At 36.4% G+C, this 22,427-nt stretch overlaps 1 protein-coding gene across 2 annotated transcripts in view; it reads left to right on the forward strand.

Annotated features, from left to right (window-relative positions):
- LOC139964237 (neural proliferation differentiation and control protein 1-like) overlaps window positions 1-21,631 on the forward strand; it is a 125,685-nt gene extending 104,054 nt beyond the window's left edge. For both annotated transcript variants that reach the window (XM_071965682.1, XM_071965683.1), the window contains 4 exons: window positions 3,256-3,328; window positions 5,988-6,067; window positions 14,260-14,362; window positions 20,526-21,631. In XM_071965682.1, the coding sequence (XP_071821783.1) occupies window positions 3,256-3,328; window positions 5,988-6,067; window positions 14,260-14,362; window positions 20,526-20,612 (343 nt within the window). In that variant the 3' untranslated portion in view covers window positions 20,613-21,631. The remainder of the gene's footprint in view (window positions 1-3,255; window positions 3,329-5,987; window positions 6,068-14,259; window positions 14,363-20,525) is intronic.
- Window positions 21,632-22,427: the final 796 nt, after the last annotated feature.

Below are 22,427 nucleotides of genomic sequence, written 5' to 3' on the forward strand. Positions count from 1 at the left end.
GTCTCTGCAGTGTATCGGTTAAGAGCAACATAACTTCTGACCTTCTACTCCTTTGTTCCTTTGACCCCCCTTGTTCTGACCTCCTTTGTGAACAGCTACTGTAGCACACATGATGCAACACTTCCCACTAGAATTCTGTGATATATTCTTTCATTGGAGTTGACATATATATATGCTGATGTTGTATGTTTATTCTCCGATGTCCCTTGTACCGACAATCACAACTGAGCACTTGAACCGACCCTCAAATCGGCCTGGGCAAATCAGTGCTTTGGATTTGTCGGCAGTCTTTTATCTGACTGACGGTGCTCATATCCCAGAGATCGTAATAATCAGACAAATCTGAATAAGTAATGAAGTGCTTCAATTGCACGGTTTTGATTTCAGTCATTTTGAAGCCGGATTTTGAAGATGAGTTTTAGGCCCTTGAAAGGGGAAGTAATAGAACAAGTTTAGCGTTTTTGTCAGGTTGAATTTCTTGTTTGTGAAATTTCTACAAAATGCATGGAAATGTTTGTCACACATCTTACCATTATTATTCAGTATGCATTATAAACAGACATGGCTGAAACATGGATTACTTCATAAAGAGGGATAACTTGGAATTGAAATTTTCATGCCTCTAACTTTCAAGTCTTTGGATGCAAAGTCATTTTGTGATAAACTTGATTAGGTATTGCCAGAATATGAACTGATATTACTATTTATCAACAATAAGCTTTGATTCAGAACCTGCTAGGAGTAAGAAGTCCTGTAACTTTTTCTGAGCCGATCTGGAAGATGTTCAAGGAATAATTGAAATATGTCAAGTTAATGTCTGTTGCTACTTGGCTGGTCAGTAACCAGAATTCCATTGTGGGTTGGGGGGGGGGGGAGGATATGGGGGATGATGGCACAACAAAATGACAGATGTCCTTCCTGGTGAGAGGTGTAAGGTCCCTTTGAGCAAATTTTGTTCGGGTAGATGAAAATGGTACTATCACTTCCATCATTTAACGACACTGTGTGGTACTTAGCGTATACAACTTAGCGTGCATGTGTTATAAAATGTAAGCATTTTGGAAGAAGGCTAAAATTTTGGGGAAAACCTGTACCCACATCTCTCTCCCCTCCCCCCCCCCATGATTATGGCCTTGCTACTACTGTAGGTACACTAAATAGCTTCTTTTCCCAGAAAATGTATTGAAAATCTGAATGATCTGTTGAAACTCAACTCAAAATGCATCGATACAGTTTCAACATTATAATCTGGACTCGCTCAGTTGTGTTATTGACTGTAGAGTGAACTTTGACAAGTTAGAACAAAAAACAGTATTAAGTAACTTAAATATGCTATATTCTGTTAAAAATTATATTGCTGGATTTTCAAGCACTTATAATGCATAGCATATATGCGTGCTTCAAAATCAATAGAAATTCATAAGAGATGTTTGTATTGATTCAAGGAACGATGAATTCTCGGTGGGAGATGGAATCGGGATTCGAGGGTGTTTCACTCATCACTCAGCCTGTCATACTCTTTTTATTGTCTTTTTGCAATTTTTTTTATATCATTTTTTATCCAATATTCTTATCTTTATAAAAGAGAGAGCGTTTTTCTTAGTGTTTCACAAAATGCATAGAAAGCAAGTGGAGGCCTGAAACACAATTTTACGATCGAGTTTGTTGACATTGGTTTGTGTATCTGGATTTTTCTGTTTGCTCTGTCGAAAGAGATGGATTGTTGCTCTTCCCCTCAATTTGATGAATTCACTTTGTAAAAAAAAGTCAGCTGGATTTAAATTGCAAGAACAGTCAAATGACACTGTGGCATTTGCATTGACCATTAACAGATCAAAAGTTACCACAAATGTCAAAATGTTGCATGTCTTTTTACTTCTTTATTAGACATTTGAAAGGGGCAAAAAAATAACCTCTATGATGCAGGGACTAATTAATTGGTAAAATTTTGTGTAGTAGATTTCAAAAGCTATGAACTTTGTCTCCTAAAATTACAAACTACATGTCCCTGTATAACACTGCTGTATATCTTTGCACTTGTATTGGATGTAGCAATTTGCCCATTTTGCGATGCAAGTCTGGATAAGTTATTCCCCAGATGTAGGAGAAATCAACTTTTTGTGTCAAGGTTAAGATTTATTTTTGTATAACTTATGGTGAAGTCATTTTGTGACATCAGGTTCATGCTACGACCTGTTATCTTTTATATAGATGCTATTGCAAAAAGAAAATAATAATAATAAATTAATTATCCTTTACATAGAACCCAACTGTACATACAATTAATTATCATTCTGAAAGTGGTTGTCTTATTTTCAAAACTAAAAGTTTTTTTCTCATTTTTTTTGCCTCTACCTCTGTAGCTACTGTATCTTTGATTCATATTTCCCTAGATTATACCTAACATCAACAGTATACAATGTTACTGTGACTCTGGTGTTAAAAACATTTTTGTATGGGTTGCCACTGTACAGTACATAATCACTGTGGTATGGGTCCCTATATATCATACAACTAACCACTGGTATGATTTTATACAGTGAGGAATAGTTTCTTGTAGTTCCTACAGTACATTACCATTCAGTATAAACTCCTACAGTACATAACCAATCTGTTGGTTGGTTTCCTTCTGTACAAGCCTACCACTCCATATAAACTCCTACAGTCAAGTAACTGTTGGGTTGGGTTCCTCTATGGCAGAACCAATAAGCTGGTTCCTATACTACCGTGCCAACTAGTTGATACAGGTTCCTGTGTTAAAACACAGAACTCACTCAAGTGGTATGCTCGATAGCTGCCACATGGTGTTACCACTCAATTGGTATGAATTCTTAAGGTATATCAGTAGGTGGTGTGAGTTATTCATTTGAAGAACAAATAATCTTGGTTAAATCCTGTACTTCTGGTACCATTTAATAGTTGATAGGGGCTCCCTACAAACAGAACCGCTCAGTTGGTACTGTATGATTTGCCATGTACAGAAGGATACCACTCATTTAGTATCAGTTCCTACAACGCTAAACCAATATGTTGGTACTCTCTGTTAATATGCCTAGAACCAATGAATTGGTGTCACCTGAAACCTGTTACAAATAATGTTACCTTGTTATGATGATTTTATTGTTTTATTTTATTACATTATTATGTGACAAGTTGTTTTGACATCCCACACTAAGAGACAAATTAGTCGGAATGAATTTTTTGTTTCAATGACATCACTCTTTGTATTTTCTTCTCTTCCCTTTTTCACCCCAGAATCCAGACCGCCACCAAGGATGCTGAAGCAGAATACCCGTCTTACGGGGTCACAGGACCAGGAGCTGCCCTGGTAAGATATAACACCACTGCCATCTCTACAATTATAGGGAGCCCAGCTTTCCCTGCCCCCCATCTCATTAAACGAAACATAATAATACGAATAGCCTGAGAGGGAGATGATCGAGAGAATGGAATTTATTTAGGTACACGGTTCTGGAGTTAAATAGACACATAATTGAATCGGTTGAAAAAATGGTCAAGTTTGCCCATTTTGGGTAGCATTTTTGCGATGCGATACGGGAGGAAACTATTCCCTGACTTAGACACAGCATTTTTAATCTCAATTTTAAGCAAATTTACGCAAACTTTATACCAAATCTAGCGAGTATTTCTCAAACTCAAGATTCCAATTGTTTAAACCAAGACCACCCTCCTCACTTTCTTCCGTTTTGTACTCACCAAAATGATCGTTTATTAGATGAGCGTGGAGGTATTGTTTCTAATGTATTCACCCAAGGCAGAAACAAATTCTCATAGTAGGATAAAAGTCACATTCAAGGATGGGTATGGAAAACTTGCAGGATGCACAAACTTTCTTAATTATTCCAAATGAAACTTGACAATCTAGTGGAATTGACGTTCCAAATTTTGACAGGACTTTCAGGTGGGATAAGGATAAGTAAGTCACGAGTAAAAATTGTGAAAAATGAAGCGGAAAGTCTGTTTTAAACCTACTATGCAGTGTGGTATGGTTGTGCTCTTAAGTTGATTATTTAAGTTTATTTTTATTTTATTTTTTATTATGATTATTGTTTTTTTTAATTTTTTTATTTAAGCTTATTATTTCAGTTAAATATTTTTTATTATTTCTGTCCTTGGTAAGTTTCATTTTGTCATGCACCGATGTGTTTTGTGATCTCTGGTCAGGCCTCGGAATGAATAAATGGAAAGAAATGGGTCTCAGTGGAATTCTTCAAGCTCTCCTGTTGTTGGATTCTCATAACAACCTGGAATAACCCGGCATCTTCTTCTCATCCTCCCTTTACTCGCCTCTCGGAGAAGGGCGCGAGATGTTATCATTAGAATGACATCAGAGAATCCCAAAAAGGTGTAGATGTCAGGGATTTCAGACAATTTAGTAGGGCCTACTTGAGTCGCTTTATTAGATTAGATTATTAGATTGAGAGAAAGGCCTTCATGTGTGAGGTTCAACATATAAACTGCCTTTTGTACGAACATGCATTAATGTTTTTGGAGAAGATACACTAATCCAGAAACCTCTTGTTGCCTTGCATATATCATAACTTGATCGTGTGTGGAAGCAGTCTTGTCGATGCTAATCTAGTACACATTTATCCCTTAAACACTGACATTCTGTCTATGCACTTAGTGGAATTGTAGGTCTAGGACAATTCCGACTTGTCCTTGCTTGACAGCTGCACAGACAATCTTAGCATAAATCTTCCTCAGTGGATGATAAAGTATTCCAAAACTGACTGTGCCCATGATTTATTATACTTGAGTGGCTAAGACAATTGACATCAAAAGATTCAGAATCCCATTTCCAAGTACACCTTCAGTGAAGTACAGTTTAATGCCCTTTTTCCCCCCTTTGTTTTTCTAAAAGACTAACCTTGAAGTTAGCCTTCACTCTGAGAGGTCATGTGCAATAAAATAATCTCTTTCAGTATGATGTTTGATGATCAGAGTTGTAGTGAAGAAATTAAAATGTACTCGATACGGCATTCATTTTGTACAACGTGTTAATGTTAATTAAATATGAAAAAGTAAGAAACAGTTTATTACAGTGCTTGTACACAGTCCTTGTGTACACAGTTATTTGGTCATGTTTGTGACCAGAGTTAGAATTAGGTAGTGCACTGTTTTAATCATAAGTACCTTTTTTACTCTGTCGTAAAGTTCAGAGTATGTCTGGGTTTTCCTGATTTTGGTTTCTATTTTTGACCATGTTATAACCGTAATCAGGAGGAATTATACATACTCAATGTAATCAGAGTAATTACCCGAACGGAGAATGATTGTGACTCAGTTTTAACTTAATTGCCTCGAGGAAATTTAGAGGTAGTTGTTGAACATTTGCAGCTGTTTGTGGTTTATGAGAACTAGAGAAGGCTGAAGCTTGTAGTAGCATTCTCCACTATGCAAACTTGTACTAAGTCTGTACTTGTAGTTGTATACATATACAAGCAGGGTTTATTAATTGCACTCTCCCTCATTTATATGTGTACTCATACCTTATACTTGTACTCATCATTCATACCAAGGGGGGATTTCTATTTGTACTCATACAGTACTCATGAGCTGTATGTACTTGTTTTGCAAGTCTGCCACCATGACAACTAGAACCATATGGGTTTCATTCTTTTCCTTTAAAACTACTGCAATGAAAAACCAAATCTTGTCTCTGGCAGTTGGTGAGAGCTTCAAGCTAAAAAAGTTTGTATTTACTTACACCTCTCTTACAAATCTACGTTCCCAGCTGCATGCCCAACTTACAAAACTTGATGACATGCTGACTGCATCCCCGTTGAACCACTACTGGGAACCCACCCACTTCCTAATGCATATAAATGTGCATTTATTGGGAAAATCTTTTACATCAAACACATCTGGAGATTTGGTCTGTAATGACATTTACATGACAGCAACTTATTACTACATAATCAGATTGTATCAAGTGTCATCATCTTACTCCTTTTTGGTTTCAGAGTGGAGACAGGAAGTTGGCTCAGAGTGCCCAGATGTATCACTACCAACATCAAAAACAGCAGATGATTGCCATGCAAAAGTAAGTAGTATATCCAGCTTATTTGGCAGAGTTTGAGTGTTGAGTTTAAAAAGATGAAAAATTAAAAAAAGATGAAACTGATGAAATTGATGTGTATGTGACCTTATGATGTAGTCAGCAGCGGTATAGAAGCTGGATGGAATTAAACAGAATTGTTAAATTGTGCAAGGTCTGCAGCTATATTTGACCACTGATGTGAACATCCTTTCTTACTGTGTGTTTGGAAGATTATGACTTTGCCTAACACACAAAGTTAATGTAGAAAGTAAACCTAAGGCTACCTATTACTTCACATTAGATAATAATAATAATAATATAATATAATATAATGATAATAATCAGCAGTTATTTTGCAACACTGAAACGACCACAAATGTGGGAGATTACAACTTTCACGTCAGGTGACTTCCAATTCAACATTTTAACTCAAATTTGGAATCTTATCAAGTTAGCAATTGTCCACATTATTTGCTATGTAGTCTCACACCACCTTCCATATGAATCTAGAAACAGTGTTCAAGGCGTTGGCGTGCCATCTCAAACAAGTTTCATAATCCATGTTTAGTTGAACTAGAAAGAGGTTATATCATTAACTCTTCCTCCTTTCCACCTTATATACCCAGTGGCTTACACTCACAATCTTAAGAGGAATTCCATACCGACTTAATTAATATTTTAAAGGGCGGGTGTTGCTTACCTTTTACCGTTTTGTTGCTGAATTTAATTTAGTTCCATTTAATTTTGCACAAACTTGCTCCAGGTTAAAATTCTCTCCTTAGTCTCAGTACATTAATTAGTGAGCACAATTTTACAATGAAACAATAACCCCCCCCCCCCACCCACGTACGCTCGCCCTGCTCCACCCACAACATCTCTGTTGACCTGAATTTCTGATTCTGCACTCTGTCTGTTGAATAAGGACGGCTGCAGATTGTCCTCTTTACCTCGCTTCAGCCTACATGCTTCGTTGGTATTGTTTACGTAAATAACTCACAGTTGTTTAGGTTTCAAGCAACGGTTACATCAGACATGATGTAACCTCCCACTCCCTGACATTAGTTTTAAACAGCCATTTGTGCCTTTGTGTAGTGTCCTGTTTTATGCGTTTTATGCATTAAAGCTACTTTCCCTCGTTATATTCTATTGGCAATAGCCTCGTGCCTTGATACACGTACAGTATCTCCTGTTCATTCTGGTTCCCACAATGCAACAATCTGAATTTTAAATCAATTTGGTTAATAAGTCTGCGATTTGGAATGCAAAGAACGAAATTGGTGCACCCTTTGGGGCTGACGCCTACCCACGGTAATTGGATTTAAAAGAATAAAAATGCTGGGATTTGATTAGCTTAAACCCGGCTTTATATGCCAGTTTCCGTAAGTGGCAGCCTTTTAATCAATTTGGTGATGTTAAATGGTGAATTTTCAAACTGAGATTAAGCTTCTCACCATTAAAGGGGAAGGGGGCAACTGGACGGATTGTTTTGGTTTATAACCAAAACTAATCAATATTGAAGAGATTCTGTTGTTTCACGAGATTGTTGTTGTGAAAAATCGGTCGTTTGAAGCTACTGTTGGCTATTTTGTCGGTCTGCATATTAACTTGAATAAAACATCTCCCTCAAGTACAGTAGCCGGTAACTATTAATATTTTCTTACTTTATCGTTCAGTCGTCTTCAGAGGAATTGTGACTTTTTATTAAGGTGCCTGACGCGACAAAACGATGCAACTCTTTTGCTCTTTTTTTTCCACGGTGCATTTCAAAGTGAAGGCAAGGGTCGGTTACACTGTATATATATGTTGTTACCAAAATATTTGTACATGACCGTGTACTTTAAGTTTTTACCTTAAGCAAGGATTAGTTATGGAATAACAGCTTGATGGTCTGGGGTACTTCCATGCTTTTAAACACCTGGTGTACAAATATTTAGCCAGCAGGGCTGGCTTGGCCTAGCGATGATGTCGTATTACCGTAGCAACGGGTTGACCTGGGTATTCAGGTATTGATTAACGGGTAGTTTTGTGTTCAGCAGGAGGCAGCTCTCCGATGTAAATTTTGAAAAACATTTGTGTGTTTACGACAGTATCGTTGTCAGCAGATGAAAGTTGTTGATGGGATGATGACAGCTAAAATAACACTGAATCATCATTTCGATAGTGGATACATGAATTTTACAGAATCTTGAAATAGACTATGCAAATTAGAAAGACGCTTGTGCGTTGTACGACAACTTACTTTCTTTTACCAGCCTCACGCCCTTAGCATCTTGTTACTGATATTTATGTTATAAATTTAACTCATGTCTGGATTCGAGAGGATTTATTAAATTATGCTGCTTTTGGGGATCGATAAAGATGCGGTCATTGTTTATCATTTATTTAGAAACGAGTTGGCTTATCTTCCTTCTTTGAAGTCGATGGAATTAGGCTCGGTATAAGGTACTATAACCAGCTGCTTTAGTTTTCAGTCCAAATCGTATTTAGTCAAGCAGTATTCCTGAGCCATGTCAAAAGATATTTGTACAGGTTTTGGAGTGTGTTAGATTTGAATTAAAATTGGCACATTTCTTGAATGCTTACAGGGGGGCATATTTTAGAAAAAATGGTGGTTTTGAAGTATTTGGATGGTTTGACTGGACATAATCTTTATAACCCTTTAATCAAACAGTGACCTCTCTGTATTTCAAACCATAACTACACAAGATAATTCCTTTCAGGAGATTTTTTCTTTAGACATTATATTTAATCTACATCTATGTATTTGTAAGGAGATTCAATACATCAAAGATTTTGATTTCCCCCCTTTGAAATATTAGACTTAACCTGGCCTCACATTAACATGCAAGTTGGCTAAACAGATTATATTCGTGTAGTAGATAACAACCCACATAAATTTCATTTAAAACCTTCAAAGTATTTATGTTTTGTTAGTAATATTGAGCATATGGTGGAAAAATCGCAGCGGAAGACCCAAATAGACTCAATTTCGGTAAACTAATCAAGATGTTTACAATTCACATTTCATGGTAAGATTATACAAGAAGACATCTGTCAAAGTAAGGAAAAAATAAGGAATAGATGGCCATTATTAAGATTAATTAAGTTCCAAAGGATGTGTAAAAAGCAGCATGTTAGAAACCTCGGCTATTACTGCGAAATAAAACAACAAAAATCCCTAACGGTCGCAAAGCTTCAAAAACTTGCATCACGCTTTTCGGCATATCTTCGACAGATTGCGACTGTCTATTTGGAAGGTACGAATGATTTTATGACATTCTTTAGGCATGTTTGAACCAGTTTCTAAGGGAGTCTTGACTGAATTACGGAACCAACAAGCAATACTTCTTTGCTTTCATTTATGGTTACTTCCAGACAAAAGTAAAACAAGCAACGTCCTATTCACATCGTCTTCAATTCTCTGCAACAGCTTCTATATTAAATGCAACCTCTCGCTGCTCCTCATTTCTCTCACCTTGCCCTTCTCCTCCCGTTTGGATAATTTTATTTCAGTCTTGAGTTTAATTGCAGTCATGTTTTAGATCAGTCAATCAATCAAGCCAAAGTCAAGCTGATTTACATCTGTTGTTTCGAAAGCTACGATAAATAAGCAAGTCTGTCAAACGATATTTTGATTTCACTCAATTAGACTGACCCATCAGTAGACATGTGCTTCTCTTCTGCAAGGACTCAAGTTAAGTTCTCTATTGCCCGTTCTTTGATCTGTTTATATGGTGAATAATGGCTGTGAAACGTTCGATTCATCACGATAAAGATGTGCGTCAAGGATAAGGTCGGCATGCACAACGTCCTCGCCAGCTATCCATGCGATATGGAATTGCATCGACATGATGAAGCTCCCGAGGTACCAACAAGAATCTTTAACTAATGAACTGTGCCACGATCCGAGTCGGTAGAAGTACTGTAGATTTCATCACTTTCCCCGACGACTGGCTTTTTACATTTATGCATTATTAAGCAAACCTCCTGGAGAGATGGAAGAGGATGACGGTTATAAAAGCAGAAAAAACAAAAAAGGCTCGTCGATCACGTTTCTCATCTTCTTCCCTCTGCCCCGGTCGGTCGCTATCGAGAGCAATTGAGACGGATCGTTAGATGACGTTGTACAGATTTTGGAAGGAGGATTGAGGAGAGGCGGGCGGCGTGAAAGAAGAAGGGTTTACTAAAGATGGATGTTTGTTTATACAGGAGATAATTGCTCATACCAGAGATGATGACAAATCATTCTCAGGGATGGATTTCTTTTTCGTATCTGAAAAAGTTGTTGTTTCTTCAAAACAGAGAAGTACCAGCAGGAGAACATCAGATCGCAGTATGGTGATTGGTGGAATAGATATGTAGTCACCGAATATTCATTTGTACCGTTTCTTGTTCAGCCAGTTGGGACGATTTCCTAATGCTAATACCTCTCTAAACTATACTCCAATATCATGCTCTCAAAGCACTGGTATTGACAGTACAAACAGTTCCTAACCTTGATCTGATAGAAACAGGATATTTCATACTGCTCGTACTGACGATATGAGTGCTCTGAAGCTGGGCATTAAACTAACACAGTATAGAAAAAAATTGTTCCAACTGAGTGTCTTGTTGGTTCTTTGCCTGTGGTCGACCAAGTTGGAACAAAAACCTGATGTTTTTATTACAGCTTCTTACAGCGCTGTGCATTGGGTTTTTGCTTCTTCTTTGGACAGAGAAATGAACTTTGAGTTTGAGTGGTTTTACTTCCTGTTTCTACCTGAGGTTGGTTAATATTTGCCGGTTAATGTTTGCCGGTTAATGTTTGCCTAGGATCAAACACGTCAGGTTTAATTTATTCTTTTCGTCTGTCGTTTTTATGAACGAGACAGCAGTTTTGACTAGAAACACATTTATGAGGCCTATGAGTACTTCCTGCGATCTGTCAAGTGTTCGAATCTTTCATTAATCTTTGTTATGTGGGCAATAGGCTTTGCATGCAGGGGCTCTCCTTATACATCTGAGAACACAAACTATTTCCAATTCATTTTTGCTGGTTCAATGAGATGGACAAATTTTCCATAAAGTTGACTAGAAGTAATCATTACGAGCTGGCAGTAAAATGTTGTCTCTAAAGTTTGTTTACGAGTGAAGTCATCGGTTTGTTTTTAACGAGGTCTGGGTAATATCCAGTACAGATTTAATGATAGACGTTTGCTCGTCAATTCTACGGTGGCTTTTCATTCTGAAAGCAATATCCAACTGATGAATAAACTAACAAATTAGCCGAGGTGGGTGGAATTTCGCTTTTTGGTGTTAAGTAAATTTGAACCGACGAAAATTGAACAATACAAAGTGTTTAGAAGCAAGAGAGGCAAATTTAAATTCGGAGTTTGGCATAAATAGCTACTTTGGCCATGGTCTGAACATAGTATTATTTATACTTAAGGTATTTACTATCTTGTGCACATCGATAGATACTGTACATATACCATGAAAGATATGGAAGCTGGCTGAATGTAATAATTGTGTAAGATCATGACGCATTGGAGAGGGAGAGAGAGTGAAGTATGGCCATGTTATTAATTTGCCTTTCTCTTGTAATATATGCCAAAAAATAACGAGTCATTGTGCCATACAATGTGTCAGTACTTCCAAACATACAGTTTTCATGGACTAATAGCTGAACATTTCAAATGAAAATACCATCAGAATCATTAATCAATGGGAATGACAGATTCAAGAGAGCAATTTCCCTCTCAAGAATTGATTCTCAGTAAACACCATCCCACCCCCTCCCCCACCCCCTCCCCCACCCCATCTTCTTAACTCTCACTGGCCTCCCAAATTGCCAGTAAGCCAATCAGAATAGGAAACATGATTTGACAACATTTTCAATTTAGCTTTGAGATGCAGAAGCATGTGTGCCCTCATAATGATTCTTCGGTCGTGATGCTGTTCTATTTTTAGCGTTTCTCTCTTAATTACTGAGAGCCGATCTAAGACAAACACCAAAGCATCTGGTTTTTAATCTTTATCCATAGAGGGCTTCCCAACTTAATATCCGCCGAGCAGAGTGTGTTGATTCAATCAGTCATTATTCCCGTCAAAAAGTACTGCGAGTAATCACTCCACATTCTTTTATATTGTAATTTTATAGTGTTTTCTTAAGATTCTTTATAACATTAAGAGGCTTCTATTAGTTGCGTGGAATGAAATGAAAATGGAATAAAGGGACAAAAAGGGTGTGACATAATATGCATTTTAGGAAAGAAGAAAATATACCGTTAAGGCTGATTCGTTTTCACGAATTATTAAAATCCCCAATGGAAAGTCACGAGATCAAGAAGTCAAGGCAAAAGCGAATAATCGGGTCCCTAACGGTTTATACTGATCTGTCATTCGTCGATTCCCTGTCGAAGAAAGATCACACATCGAACTACCATAGATTTGGGCATCGAATGTCAAGTAACCACCAGCCGTATGAAAATTAGTGTTTTTTCATTTCTGCTTCTATTATCATCAGTTTAAATGAGTTTATTGGGAGTATTTGTTATCGTTTCAATTACCAGCCCAAATGTTCAACCCTTGATCGACTTCCCCAGGGTTGCTCTCAAATGTATCTCCATGTATATGCACCCTCTGCACTGAAGCTGTGTCTTTTATTAATAGTCCATCTTGTATTTTCTGAGAAATTTCAAAACGGAAAATTATTACGACATAGAAAAGCACTTTAGCTTTATATTGTAGATGACAAGTTGTCTTCATTAAAATCTGCATGTTCGGTTGAATTAATTGTCCCAGTCAGTGGGGAGTACCATAGCCCTTGATGGCCAAAGAGAAAATGAAGGTACCCTGAGAGCTTTGATCTGTTACCTCAGTGTACCAGAAAACGGTCTAGGAATGACGAATTAGCAGTAAATTTCCCATAAAGGCTTGCAAATGACCAAAAAAATTAGTTTATTAAATTTTGAAACTCAACTATCAACTATATATAACTCCAGCTTCTTGCCCTTGGGTAATTTATTTGATTTGGTTGTTGTGCAATTTCAATAATAGCTTTAACCTTGATTTATTAGTCGTCATACTCTGGCAGATTATATATAGATATATTATTAAATAAATTTATAAAATGAATAGAGAAAAAACCTTTCAAACCTGATCTTTCAAAGTTTACCTCTGCTTCATTACGGTTATTGGCTGATGCTTTCCTAAAGAGTTGAACGTAAGAATCAGTAAATTGTCTGGAAAATGGAACAAAAATTAAAGCAAGATGTCGACTGAAAATTACAATCATAAGTTATAAACGCTGTAACTTTTATGAGATGGTCTGTTAAAATTAAGCACAAGACAGAACAATGGAAGGTGCGTATTAATTAACTTAACTTTCTCATTTGTGGTACTCGAACAAGGTTATCAAGAAATGTTTTTTGTTGCCTGCTAAATTAGTAGTCTGATCACAAGCCTTGAAAAAGCAGTTTGCACATGAGCATCTATTGTTAGCAACAAAAACAATGTTAAGTTCTATTGTTAGCAACAAAAAAAATGATTAGTTCTATTGTTAACAACAAAAACAATGTTTAGTTCTATTGTTAATAACAAAAACAATGTTAAGTTCTATTGTTAGTAACAAAAACAATATTTAGTTCTATTGTTAGCAACAAAAACAATGTTAAGTTTCATTGTTGGCAACAAGAACAATGCTAAATTCTTCTCTTCTCTCTCATTCTTGGCATACTGATGTTGTAGGTTTAGTGGGCTAACAATTAAATCCATGTGACATGCACTAGAAGAGCGGTCAGTAAACTGTTAGGCCAAGGGTGGTTTATGAGGATAGAACCACAACCCACCAGCCAACACTCCCCCCCCCCCCTCCCCCAATACCTCACAATGATGCTCACAAAGCAATAAAGCTTGCCAGGACTATGGACAGGTTTATCTCCTTCTGCAAGCTCCACAACCTTGTAGATAATTTTTCTGACGTCTGCAGCAATCCTACGATCCAACGAAAATATTTGGGTCGCACACCAGAGTTTGCGAAGTGTCGTAACCAGATGAGAGTCTACGTTTAATGCCAACAACTCCCTGGTCTCTTTGATGCAGTTTTAATCAAGCACATTTAAGGAATGGAATTGTGTCTACATTTTGAATGACCTCCTCTGTAGAAATTAGACATGGGGAAAAATGATCTGACTTTGTTCTTCCTCTTCAAACAGACGAGAGAAAGGTGAGTCTGCCGAGGATGCCTCCGACTACGATTCTGAAGAGGAGAACGAAGACGGAGATCTGACAGTCTACGAATGCCCTGGCCTCGCCCCGGTAAGTCTCAGTTTAAGATAGTCTCGAGCAATAAATATCACCTCAGGTCATTGCACTAGTCAGTTATGAATGTGCACAGCTTTCTGAGTAGATGTTTATTAAGTTTTCATTACTGTTCAATACTAAAATCTGTTAAACAAAGACAGTCTTCTAACTGGATTAGTTCACTTGAGTTTATAATAATAAACAAACCCATCAAAATTTGGGAAATTTTCCAATCTGATTTTTTAATGTTGTAAATACTTCAAAAGTTAAGAAATGCCAAGGGATGACTTTATGCATAGATCTGTGAATGGTTAATCTTCCAAATATGAAAAGTGCTGAAATCCAAACCTGAAATTCTGTTTAAATTTTTTGGAAATTTCATTAGCTTTTTATAGATAGCTTGAAGAATGATTCCCTATTAATGGTAAACATCTTTGAATCGTTCTTATGATGAAGTTTAGTTTATAGACTGTTATTTGGCTGATTTTAACTAACTTTAACATTAGATCTGTAATGTTATTTGTATTGTGTGCACGCTGTTAAATAAGCTGCTTGAGGTCTACTTTATGGGCAACATTTTTTCTTTTTCCTTCCTTCCCCTCCAACCCCCCCCCCCCCTGCCTCCCTTTATTATTGAATTTGATACGATCATTTCATCTTCGGCACTTCTATTTATAGACGATGTAGAAGTATCAAAATGTCAATTTAAAATTTAAAATCTTAAATCAGAAACCTCAAATATGGTATATTTGTGTGTGGGTGTGCCTCTAAATGATCATAATTTTTGCTCCGTGTCAGTACCACTATTAACTAGTTCCTTTCCTCTGGTAGTTTATTTGATTCGGTCGTTGTGCGAGTTCAATAATAGTTTAAACCTCGATTTAGTCATACTCTAGCAGATTATATAAATAAAAAATATAGCTGCAGTGAAAATGAGAAAAGCCTTGAATGATCATTCGAGTTTGCCTCGGCTTCATTCCGGTTGTCGATTGATGCTTTTCCTCAAAGTTGAACGTAAAAATCATCAAATTGTCTGGAAACAAAAATGAGGTTTTAAGTAATATGTTGACCTTGAGAAAATTACAATCATAAATAATAGATGCTTTTATCTGATGGTCTGTTAATATTCCAAGTTTTTACTCACAGTACCAAATATCTGTGGATTAACTTCCTCCATAAATCTCCATCTCAGTAAAAGTGAATTGCAAAGATGTCATTGTTGATAAGTTTGATATAAAAGTAGTACGTGTCAATCATACCAACTGTATCAATAGGTCTGAGAGAAAACTGTTTTATGCCGACCAAAATTGAATAAGTTTTCACTGAAATTTTGTTGATATCAAATAATTCAAATAATCAAATTTAAGAACCTTTTGTTCTTTCATCCTAATGGATATAACAAGAGATGTAACAATGGATATAATATCAGACAAAAATTTTTGGAGTAATTAGCATAATAAATTGACCAAAATGTGCTAAATTTTATCAAACGAGATAAATTCTTTGAAACAAACCAGTTTGATATATATTGAAGCTGGGACACGACAGAGGAAGTTGTTGTGCACAGTATGAAGTATCTTGTTGCCAAACCCTCTATGTCACATGAATCAAGTTGAACCTGAAAGCAAACACCCGCACTGACGGCTCTGGTTTCAGATTCTGCATCATCCTAGATGTATCGCGTCATTAGAGGGGATGTATCAAATGACAAGGAAGCAGGCTCAGAGGTTTAAAAGCCTGGAAAAGGAGTCATTTCTAATTAATTTGAAATGGTAGTAAACAGTGTTAACCATGCAGAGCGAAGTTTTTTGCATTTGGCTCAGGTTTCTAAGAGTACATACTGTATCTTAGTATTGATCAATACTAGATTGGGGGTCAGGGTTTTTATCAATAAATACATTTTAATAATTTAATATTCTTCTCAAATTTTCATTTTGCAATTTTATTAAAATACCATAAATCTGGTCTTCCCCTTATTTTCATTGTTGTCCAGTTTTGTTTAGCTCAACTAGTTTTAGCTAAAGTTGAGCTTTTGTCATGGCAATGCGTCTGTCCGTCCATCTGTCAACAGTTGTTGAAAGGCCACCGTGCGCGCTGTTTGATCGTTTCTTGTCAAACTTGGTGAGGCAATGACACATATCGACAGGTTGATACTCATTTTAGCAAACAGTAGGCCAAAGGTTATTTGGGGTCAAAGAGAGGTCAAACAGTCAAATCACGCAAAAGCCTACCCTTCCTAGGGTTAATGTTTGATTTTATCAAACTCGGTCACAGTGTACAGTTAGTGAGTTGGTCATAAAAGTTGTTCTTACTTTTGATGTCAAAGGTCAGCTGAGGTCACATCAGGTCAAAATATGAAATTCATATCAAAGCTCACTCCTCTGACAGTTTCTGTGTTACTGTGACTTTATTTCGCCATGGGGATCATGAGTTAACAGGCCACAAAAGTGATTCAGATGTAATATGGTCAAAGGTCATCTCAGGTCATCTGCATGATATCAAGTACTGCCCAGAAACATTTACAAAGATGTGGTCAAAATCTAGCAGATAGCATCTAGCTCAATCCACTTTCCTCAAATCTGGTTTGAAATCTGGGTTGATAAACTTTGATTTGTTTCTGAGCTTGGCTTAGTAACTAACCATGATATACTTTGTTCAATGTCTCGTTGACATCAGGAAGTTTATAGTTGAGCTACTGCGTCATAAGTTTTTTTCTTCTTCTTCTGGCGAGATGTAAAAGTTAGCAACTGACACAGATCATGCAAAGTCACTCTGTTATGTCTGAAGGTTAGCTGCACTTAAGAGTTTGCAGTAGAGAAGGTTGCTTTGTTGATCAAATCAAGGACATCAATTGCATATGTATTTGTTTTGTACTTTTGTCGTAAAACAAAATTCTAAGTCTGAGTTAAAGACCTTTAAGTACACATGATTAATGTCACTTCACCCATGGTAAGTCTTGCATGCAGTTTTAATGTCATACTTACTTGGCTCTCATGAAAGGGCAAGTACTTCGATCATCTGTCGACGTATTTTAGAGTTGTTATGTTTGCTCTTCATGAAGGCGCCATTAGTCAAATAGAAAGTGAAGTATATACTCCTAGATTGATATATAAAAAATACTGCCAACTTCAGAAATGGTAAACAAAATATTAATATAATTCCGACCTTATGTACATAGGGTATAACGTATCAGTTTAAGCAGCAAAATAACATATGCTTGTTACATAACAAGTGTTACATAATGAGTAGCAAGTGTTATAGAACCCTTTAACATGTACTATTAATTCTTCAAAATTTTATGCTGATCAGGACTTAATACATGGAATACTTTCTCTTCCTTGAAAAGATTATTACATAAACAAACCTTTTTAGTATTACTGTATGACTCCATATTGTAATATTATTACTGTATGACTCCATATTGTAAGACTATTACTGTATGGCTCCATGTTGTAATAAGATTATTACGTAAATCCATACAGTGACTCCCTCAATACTTTCAACCTGTCTTCTCTCGGCCTCTCCAGGTGTCTTTGATCTGTGTTGGAATAAATGCATGCTATAAGTTTGGCTGGCGTGACATTTGGAAGAGCAGACTCATTGATTTATTACAAACAATATTGATAGATATCATTTTGAGCTAGAAGTATGTTATTTTGAAGTCAAATTGATTGCACTAGGTTTAAAGTCTACCCATATGGGGCTCATGCTGCTGCATTAATTTAGTCACAGACTGAGAGCTCTGAGGTCCCGAGAGGTGTTTTCATTGTAAAGTATCTCAGGCAGACATTTCGTGAGCTCACATAAAAGTCTCAGAGATATATATTTATTGGGGGGGGGGGGGCAAGAAGGTACACTAGAGTTCTCTAGAAGTGTTTATGAGGTTAGGGAGAGGACATTTGAGGACAGAGTGACAGGGTTTGTGCAGGTGAAGATAATTGGTACTAGAGGCTAGAGCACAAAACTGAGGAATAGAGGATTATTGGTTCTAGAGCCTAGAGCACAAAGATGAGGAATAGAGGATTATTGGTTCTAGAGGCTAGAGTACAAAACTGAGGAATAGAGGATTATTGGTACTAGAGCATAAAACTGATGAATAGAGGATAATTGCTTCTGGCGCCTAGAGCACAAAGCTGAAGAAAAGACAGATACTAACATACTGTACAACACTTTCTCTGTGTTACATTTTGTTTTAACACTTTTAATTTAGATTTTGGATTATTAGTTGAATTAATAAGTACTATTACCTAACAGATCAAATTAATAATTACTAAATTAATAATAACTTGTTCCCAGTTACTCCCTTGTTCCCAGTTGGAGAGCAAAATGATTTGTCTATACAGTTTATATATGGTAGAGGGGTGCACAAGGGTGGGTTGGGGGAGGGGGGGTGAGGGAGTGGATAAATTATGTGCTATGGCTACACACCTATGGTTCAATGGTGCTGAAATTGTAACACATCATCTTTCATTGGCAAATTATTTCAACACATTTTTTTCAGAATTTGAAGTTGAAATACATTCACTGCCAGTTCACTGCAACTGTACAACATGTATCATGGCTGCCAGTTATTACACACACTTCATAAGCACTGATTTCATCAGACTCTGATTTTTTAATTTTGAGTGAGTTTTTGCTTGAGGGATAATGGGAGGGTAGCATTCAAAATGGCGACCGTTCATCTGTCTTGGGAAACTCGAGACAGTCTGTCTGACACTTTGGGCCAACTATCTGAAAGAAAAGTAATGAACATTGTTAAATGTGTTTTTGGAATCATCCATAAAAATTAACAGAATATTTCTATAATATATGTATTGTAAGTTGATATTTCAGTTAAGCATCTTTTAACCTTGCAATAGAATTGTATGGTAGTCTGACTAATAGTTATTGTTACTCTCATGTGTAGGTCAATTCTCTTCCCCAACCTTCACCCCTCCCTCCCTCCCTCCCTCCCATCCCTCTCCCCACCCTGTACCCCTTCTTTCATGAACTCCACCCTTTCACTATCTTAGTCATAAATCAAACATGTTGAGAGCAAGTTGAGGTGGAACTAATTACAGGCAAATAATCATAAATTATATGAAGTGGTTTATTGAAGATTCAGAGATGTTTGGAGAGCAAAAAGAGGTACTTTACATCAGGGAATCAGTTAATGTACTAGCAAGTTTGAAGCCTCTGAATATGGTCTCCGATAAAACAATACTGTTCCTGTTCAAAAAGATGCCGCTAAACATCCTTTTTCTTCTTTTGCACTCGTCTGGCAAGTCGGCCATTTTTCAACGGATAAATTCTTCCCCGAACATACGTGATTAACATAGCTGTAACTTCAGTTATATTGATAAACATAATTAGGTTATAATACACTTAATAATCTATTATTCATCATAGGTTATGTATGAAAGCATTTTACATTCAACATATTCGTCTCACACAGTTGAGTCCATAAACACAGTTGTTAGTGTGTAAGAATATTGTTATGATAATCTAAAAAACTTGAGGCAGGTGCTAATGTCTGGCCAAATCACATGTGGGGTTTGACGTTAGAAGCCTGTGAATGTTTTATGAGTGGGCTTGCCACGGTGAATGTTTGCATATTGAATATTAGTAGTTTGCAGCTCTGAAGCGTTGAATGTACAATCAGTAGATGGAGAATGTCACATGAAGAAATATTCAATTTGGTATACTTGAAATGAAAAGGAAAAAAAGAAGGAAAAGTGACTTCTTTGCCCAAGTGAGCTCTGTAGTGTTGGCAAAAGTGATGGAATCATTTGGAAATCACTCGAATGCAGTGGTATCCACTTGACAAAATTAAAACTGTTCTAGAAATTTTGCTTGTAATTTTGTTGTTGGTTTCTACTGGCTTATCTGCATTTTTGTATAATATATGAGTTTGCAATATATTTTTTTCTTTTTTTAAATCCTTTCCATAAATACGAAGCTGGGTGATTTTCCCCTCAGTGATCCTGCAAACAGTAATCCAAGGATTTCCGTTTGACTAATTTTGGCCAATGTATCAACAGTAGCTTTAGGGAAGTTCATGGTCACAAGTTAAAACAAAAAGTCTTTCCACTGTTGAAAAAATTTTGACTTTATATCCCATTTATTCGAGTCATTATTAAAAAGGGCTGGTTTTTCTATCATGAAATGAAACGTCCATTTTGTTTTTCCTCTTCTTCAGACTGGAGAAATGCAAGTGAAGAATCCATTGTTCTCTGAGGAACAATACAAGGAGGCCACACCTCCCCCTGCAGAAGAGAAACCATAAACAGCAGAAAGAAAGATTTGATCAGAGCCTGGCCAAACTGGAGTGAGCCACTTTCTCAGGGATTTGTCTAAAAAGCATTCATTGATTAATTAAAATCTAATTCGTTCATTAAATTAAACTCTAAATGGCAACTGTTGTAATTAATTAATTAATATGAACCGTTCTTGTTAAATGTTTTAACTGCACTTGCCTATTTGGTTAAGTTGTGATATTTTGACTGCACTTGACATTAAGTCCATGCCCACTGACCCCCCCCCTTCCTTCCCCTCGCCACACCCTTAATCCTGTCCTCCCTCCCCTATTTGGGTGTGGATTGATCAGTTTGAAGTGAACGTCAAGATGAGTAATGTTTCCTTGCAATGTTACAGACTGCTGTTCTGTACGGGTTGATTAAAGTAAAAGTTGGTTAAGACGACGTCCAAAATGGTTACTTCAATGGAGGTTTCTAATTTCCTTGGTGGTTCCATCATACATTGAGAGGAACCTAACCAGGATCCAAAATTGATCTTACTTTAATCTGGGCTGAAAGAAATCTCTACTGTCTCTCTTCATAAAGACATTGTGACTGAGAAAGTTTCAGCTGTAAAAGTTTGATACAAAAAAAAAGCTGCAAGATACATGTTTCTCTTTGTATTTAACAAACAAATAATAAAGTACAGTAATTTAGTTACATCTGCCACTCAGACAGGCCCTCTAAAATATAGTCATGGTTAAAACATCATCAGGAATTAAAAAACTGAAACATTTTGAATTCAAGTCAAAACAAGTTGCAGTGGTATATTGGTTTATTTTTCAAATGATGCTTTTTAGACTTGTTCCAAGTGGCTTTATTCCAGTCGATGACTCTCGCCACTGGCTTTATCGAACAATATAAGACCGGGTTTAAGGAGTTTCTTTTTTTCGTTGAAAGAATTAGGTTTTACGTGACATGTATTTTTCCCAGTGCAATCCTTCCTGTTGCCTGTTTTTTGTGGATGTAGAACAGTAACTTTAAATAAATAAATAAATAAATAAATAATCATAATAATCATAAAGAAGGGCGAGTTGTCTTGACAGCAAAGTCAGTGTCAGTTAATGAAGGCTCTTGCTTCAATTCAGAACATATTCATCTTAGAACGTCTGTATTTTTGTTCTATTCATAATGATAGAAAGTGGGGGTACATATAAACCTGGTTATCCACAAATTGACAGTAAAAAACAGGTGTTTAAAACCAAGGAAACTTTTTATTTATCAATATTTATTTTTGTTTTTAATGTTTAAGAGATGTTTTCAAGTTCTATCAGCTCTTATATTCCTTAAACATGCCAATTTCAACCATCAATTATTTAATTTTTTTTTTCTGTTTTAAAGGCATATCGTACTTAATACCTTGCAAACCGATGCAGAATTTGTGGAAGTGATTATTTTTAATTAATCTCGGCTGAATGGAGTAGAGTTTCATTGTTTCTCAGTTTGTGTTTTAGTTTATCTTTTTCTTTTATTTCATTCGTTTTGTCTCTTTCTTCTTGCTCTTTGGTAGAAAAAAACTGGTTTTGGGTTCGCTTTGTGATCAAATGCATCGTGTTCCCATTCATGTCAAATTGTAACACTGTACTACTTTTGAGTTGGTTATGGGCACACTCGCATGCTAGACCATTGATATAGTCACAGTCATTGCCTGAAACCATTCTAACACATTGGTGAAAAAGCAAAAGTTTCTTTCTCTCCAACAGGAGGATCCTGTTTATACTATTCAAACTTCCTCACCAGTCAAACAAAAAGTCTCAGTGGAATTATTTTTAGATTGGTTGAATTCTGAAAAGCATTTGTGTAGT

This window comes from Apostichopus japonicus, chromosome 22, assembly GCF_037975245.1.
Source record: "Apostichopus japonicus isolate 1M-3 chromosome 22, ASM3797524v1, whole genome shotgun sequence".
Taxonomy (NCBI): domain Eukaryota; kingdom Metazoa; phylum Echinodermata; class Holothuroidea; order Aspidochirotida; family Stichopodidae; genus Apostichopus; species Apostichopus japonicus.